This window comes from Corapipo altera, unplaced genomic scaffold (genome assembly GCF_003945725.1).
Source record: "Corapipo altera isolate COAL_440 unplaced genomic scaffold, ASM394572v1 291, whole genome shotgun sequence".
NCBI classification, from domain to species: Eukaryota; Metazoa; Chordata; class Aves; order Passeriformes; family Pipridae; genus Corapipo; species Corapipo altera.
This window is the reverse complement of record NW_020885112.1, coordinates 9889-14684: the sequence shown is the minus strand read 5'-3', so window position 1 is coordinate 14684 and position 4796 is coordinate 9889. Positions and strand designations below refer to the sequence as shown.

Genomic DNA, 4796 nt, shown 5'->3' with positions numbered 1-4796 from the left:
GGACACTGACCTGGCCGGACACACTGACCCAGTCAGACACACTGACCTGGTTGGACACACTGACCTGGCTGGACACACTGACCCAGCCAGACACACTGACCTGGTCAGACACACCGACCAGAATTGCGGGAACACCTCGTGCTCCTCACTCTCCCTTCACACACGTTACCACAGGGAAGGACATTCCACGAGCACCACAGACATCACAGCAAAAACAAAGGGGTTCTGAGGAAGCCCCAGGGCTGGAGCCGCCCGTGCTCGGAGCCGTGGGAGGAACTGTCACACCCCGGGGCAAAGCCCCTCCCGATGCTCAGGTGAGAATCTCCCTGACAGCAGCTACTCGGCTCCCTCTGTGTCAAGCTCCACGAGCTCACTCCCAAGGGAATGATTTTCCAGGCCTTGGATCGCTAAGGAGGTGGCTCTGGACACCTGCCAGGTGGGTTCCAGCACAGCAGCGGGTCCAGCTCGGGGGCAGAGGAGCCCCCAGACCCAGGTGACCCCACACCCTCACCCGTGTCACCTGTGCCACCAGCACGGCCTTCCCGGGAGCAGGTGCTCCAGGCCGGGCAGATCCCGTGTCCCAGCTCCAGGGGCTGCCCCTCACCTGGCTCTGCTCTCCCCCCACGGTGTGACCCCCAAAGCCCTCTCTGGGCAGGGACACCAGGGGTGCCCACCCGGAGCTGGGAGGGGCCGTGTCCCTCTCCAATGTTGTCACAAGGTACAAAGTGCAAAAGTGTTGCTGTTCCTGCATCCATTAAAAAACTTTAAAAACAGAACAAAACAAACAGAAAAAGGATTTCCATAATCAATTGAAAATACATTAAGTCTCCAAAAAGCCACCAAAGCCCTGGTCACCTCTGTGTGCTCTGGGTCCTGCTGGGCAGCAGAGCCATGGGCAGTGTCCTCTCTCCGGACACACCTGGACCACACCCAGCAGGGACATTGGCCGGGCTCGGACAGGAGAGGCCAAGTGCTGACCCAGCCCAAACGCTGCTCTGAACCACCAGACTCCATGGGAGAGCAGGGAGCCACCCCTGGAATGCAGAGACACCTCACAGCACATCACCCCTTGGCCTCTGGCTCGGGACACCACGGCCTTCCCTCCCCCCCCAGACCTGCACCTCCAGCCCTCCCTGCTCCGTCCCGTGGAAGTGTTTGCATTTCTCCTCCTATGAAATGTTTCTGATAAGGCTTTATTGCTATACAAAAGCGGTGCAAAGGCTGCCCGAGGACAGCTCCATCAGGAACTTTGGTCACACGACTGCGGGACTCTTGTGCACTGTCCCCGTCCCGGCGTTAGACCTGCTACCTTTCCCAAGAGAAGCTGAATACTGTGTGCAATAACACTCGGAAAATAGGACTTGAACCCCAAATACAAAACAAAAACGAGGGAGACGGGGAAAGGGGACAACTCAAATCAGGCAGAAGGCTTTGCTTGGGAAGAGCCCGTCATTCCTGTGAGGACTAAACTGCTCAATGCTACATTTGGACAATGCAAAGTGTCTCTCCGGACAGACCGTTGGTGTTGGAACTGCGTGTCTGGTCCTCAATGCCAGCTCGCTCTCATCAATGCAGCATTTATTAAAAAATAAAATTAAAATGGAAAAAAAAAATAATAAGAATTGACAAATTGCATCACCAGGAGCAGCCTGGCCTGGGTCACACACGTCCCGTGGCAGCGGCGGCATCAAGCGGGGCCGTTCAACGTGGCTTCGGCGCAGGGCAAGGCCTCTTCTTTCCTGGGGAGAAACCCAGAGCAGCATTAGGGACAGGGAACTGCTGGGACACGCTGGCTCCTAAGGCTTCCTCCATCCCGGCTGCAAATTCACCTCTCTGGTGGGATCTGAGCCACCCTTCCTCTAGTTTTGTTTCTCCTGCCTCCTAAAGTGTCACCAGTTTCCAACAAGAATCTTCTCAGAGTCCTTCACAAATTAGGACATTGAAAAATCACAGTGGAGCCATGGAATGGTTTGGGTGGGAAGGCACCTTAAACCCACCCAGTTCCACCCCCTGCCAAGGGGATTAGGGGGATAGAGCAGCTCTCCTATGAGGAAAAGGCTGGGAGAATTGGGATTGTTCCCCTGGAGAAGAGAAGGCTCCAGGGAGAGCTGAGAGCCCCTTCCAGGGCCTAAAGGGGCTCCAGGAGAGCTGGAGAGGGACTGGGGACAAGGCATGGAGGGACAGGACACAGGGAATGGCTTCCCAGTGCCAGAGGGCAGGGATGGATGGGATATTGGGAAGGAATTCCTGGCTGGGAGGGTGGGAGGCCCTGGCCCAGGTTGCCCAGAGAAGCTGTGGCTGCCCCTGGATCCCTGGAAGTGTCCAAGGCCAGGCTGGACAGGGCTTGGAGCAACCTGGGCTAGTGGAAGGTGTCCCTGCCCATGGCAGGGGTGGCACTGGCTGGGCTTTAAAGGTTTGTCCCCACAGACAGCCCTCAGCAGACCCAGCCTGTCCCCACAGGGCAGGTCTGTCCCCACCCTCACCTGTCTTTCGTGGCCGTTTCCGTGACGGTTGTGACGACAGTGGCCACTTTCTGGTGCCCCTCTGAGTGTGGGGCCACGTTGTTGAGGGTGTTGGGGGCCTTGGGTGACCCCAGGTCAGCGATGGCCATTTTCTCCACCACCACAGAGTCGGTGTCACTGTGGGAACAGGGCAGGGCCACGTTAGAATGGCAGCTGAGCTCAGGGTAAAGCCAAGGTCACACCGAGAGGGGAACGAACGGGGCTTAAACTCCAATGGAGGACAAAATCCTCCTCCTCTCCCGCAGAGAAATGAGAACTGGGACTGAAACGCAGTGTCCTGGAGGCTCTGGGTCCTAAAACCAACAAGATACCCCAAGCAGGTCAGTTCCCCCAGGCAGGCATTCCCATTTCCTGCTGCACAGTCTGCTCTGAGGGTTCCCAGAGCTGCCACTCTGCCTGCCAAGCTCAGCTCTCCCTCAACTGCTGCTTTGGCAAAGCCTGTCCTGCTCTGACACGGGCACTGACACTGCTCTGCTCCACACACTCCTCCCAAGTGGCCCCTGAGGCTTCTGTGGGCACCTGGAAAACACCAAATTTAAGGACAGCACCTAAGATCCTGTGGAAGAAAAGCCCATGGACTGGATGTCCAGGAGCAGAATGTTCAGAAGCCAAACCCATGAAATGAACTCGCTCTGGTACCACAGAGGTGCCACAAAGCAGGGTCCTACAGCAAAACAGGGCCTCAGATCCTGGAAAAGGAGAAACTGTGGGCACAGACCCTCCAAATCTCCTCTGTTGGGACTGAAACCACCCACATTTCTAACTGGGGAAGGGATTTCTGTAAAATTTTGGCCTCCCAGGCAGAGGAGGAGCTTCCCCACGAACCATCTTCCCCCCAGGTTTCATCACTTCCCTCCCTCTCTTTCAGAGAGCAAACCTTCCCAAACAGCAGGAAAGCTCAGGGATGGCTGAGCTGCAATCCTGTTACCAGCTGCCAGGGGAGCTTTCATGGAATAAAAGAATCACAGCCTGGTAACGAGACATGTGATGGAGATTTGAGATCAAGGTTCTATTTCTGCAGCTGCTTTTCTTGAAAAAAACACAACCATAAAAATGAGGAATAAGGAGATCAAAACACTTCCCTTCCTCAAGGGCTCACATGCTCTTCAAAAGGAACGACTGCAAGTACAAAAATACACCTTGGAGAGAGGACAGGGACAGAGGAGACAGCAGAGAACTGAGCTGAATTCCCAGGAATGTCATTAGGAAACCACTTCCCACACAAGAAACTGGAGCTCGTGAGATTCCACTGGCTCAAAGATAAACTTAAAATCAACCACTGAAGTTTCCATGACACGAGGATTCCAGTGTTACCTGACCACTGAGGGGGACAAGGAAATTCCTCTCCCTTCACCAGGCTCCTGGAAAATCACAGCTGGGCACGGAAAACTCCACCAGGGACACGAACAGACAAACCAAGGGGTGACACAAGCCCAGAGGGGGAGTTTGTGTGGGGCTGTGGCCCAGGTAGGAGGTTGATCACAAGATCTAATGCCACTCTAGAACAAACTCTGGTACCTATAAATACTTGGCATCAGTGTCCCAGTCTCAGCTGGTTTTAGCAGCTCCCTGAGTCCATAAAGGCCTGTCTGGGGTGAGCTGACAGAGAAGGGAAACCAACAGTGACAGAAGGGACAGAAGGTGTCACCTGTGCCCTCACCTGAATCCCAGGATCCCTGAGGCTGGAAAAGCCCTCCCAGTCCATGGATCCACCCTGGGCCCCATCCCCACCTTGTCCCCCAGCCCAGAGCACTGAGTGCCACGGCCAGGCCTTCCTGGGACACCTCCAGGGATGGGCACTGCAAACCTCCCTGGGCAGCCCCTGCCAAAATGAGATGCTGAGACTAATTAATGATCTGCATCTCCCAGACTAAGGGTCTGTAAGGAATTCTGGCTGTGGCCCCAAATGATCCAAGAGCTGTAGGTATAGCATACAGTTCCAACAAACTGCTGCCCAGCTGCTCACAAATCCCAGGATGTGCCCCAGCTTTTCCTGGCATTTTGTGGTTTTTGTCATTTTATTGGCTTTGACACTGAGGGGACAATATTAACCCTTCCCCTGCCCAGCTGGACACTGACCCCAGCTCAGCCCTCCCGGGGGGGGCTTTGCTCCCCTTTTCCGTGTGACCCCACCCTGAGCCTGGATCCTCCTTTCTGACACTGGAACCCCCCAGAGATCCCTTCCCACCTGGAGATCCCTTCCCACCTGGAGATCCCTTCCCACCCAGAGATCCCTTCCCACCTGGAGATCCCTTCCCACCCAGAGATCCCTTC

At 55.5% G+C, this 4796-nt stretch overlaps 2 protein-coding genes across 2 annotated transcripts in view; both read right to left on the bottom strand.

Moving 5' to 3' along the window:
- The window catches only part of LOC113960343, a 23570-nt gene that overhangs the window by 9837 nt on the left and 8937 nt on the right, over window positions 1-4796 (bottom strand). The gene's annotated exons all lie outside the window — the stretch shown is intronic.
- Window positions 1173-4796, bottom strand: part of PPP6R2 (protein phosphatase 6 regulatory subunit 2) — a gene marked incomplete at its 5' end in the record, with an annotated part of 12821 nt that continues 9197 nt past the window's right edge. The window contains 2 exons of the mRNA XM_027669871.1: window positions 1173-1739; window positions 2484-2639. Coding sequence (XP_027525672.1) covers window positions 1688-1739; window positions 2484-2639 — 208 coding nt within the window. The remainder of the gene's footprint in view (window positions 1740-2483; window positions 2640-4796) is intronic.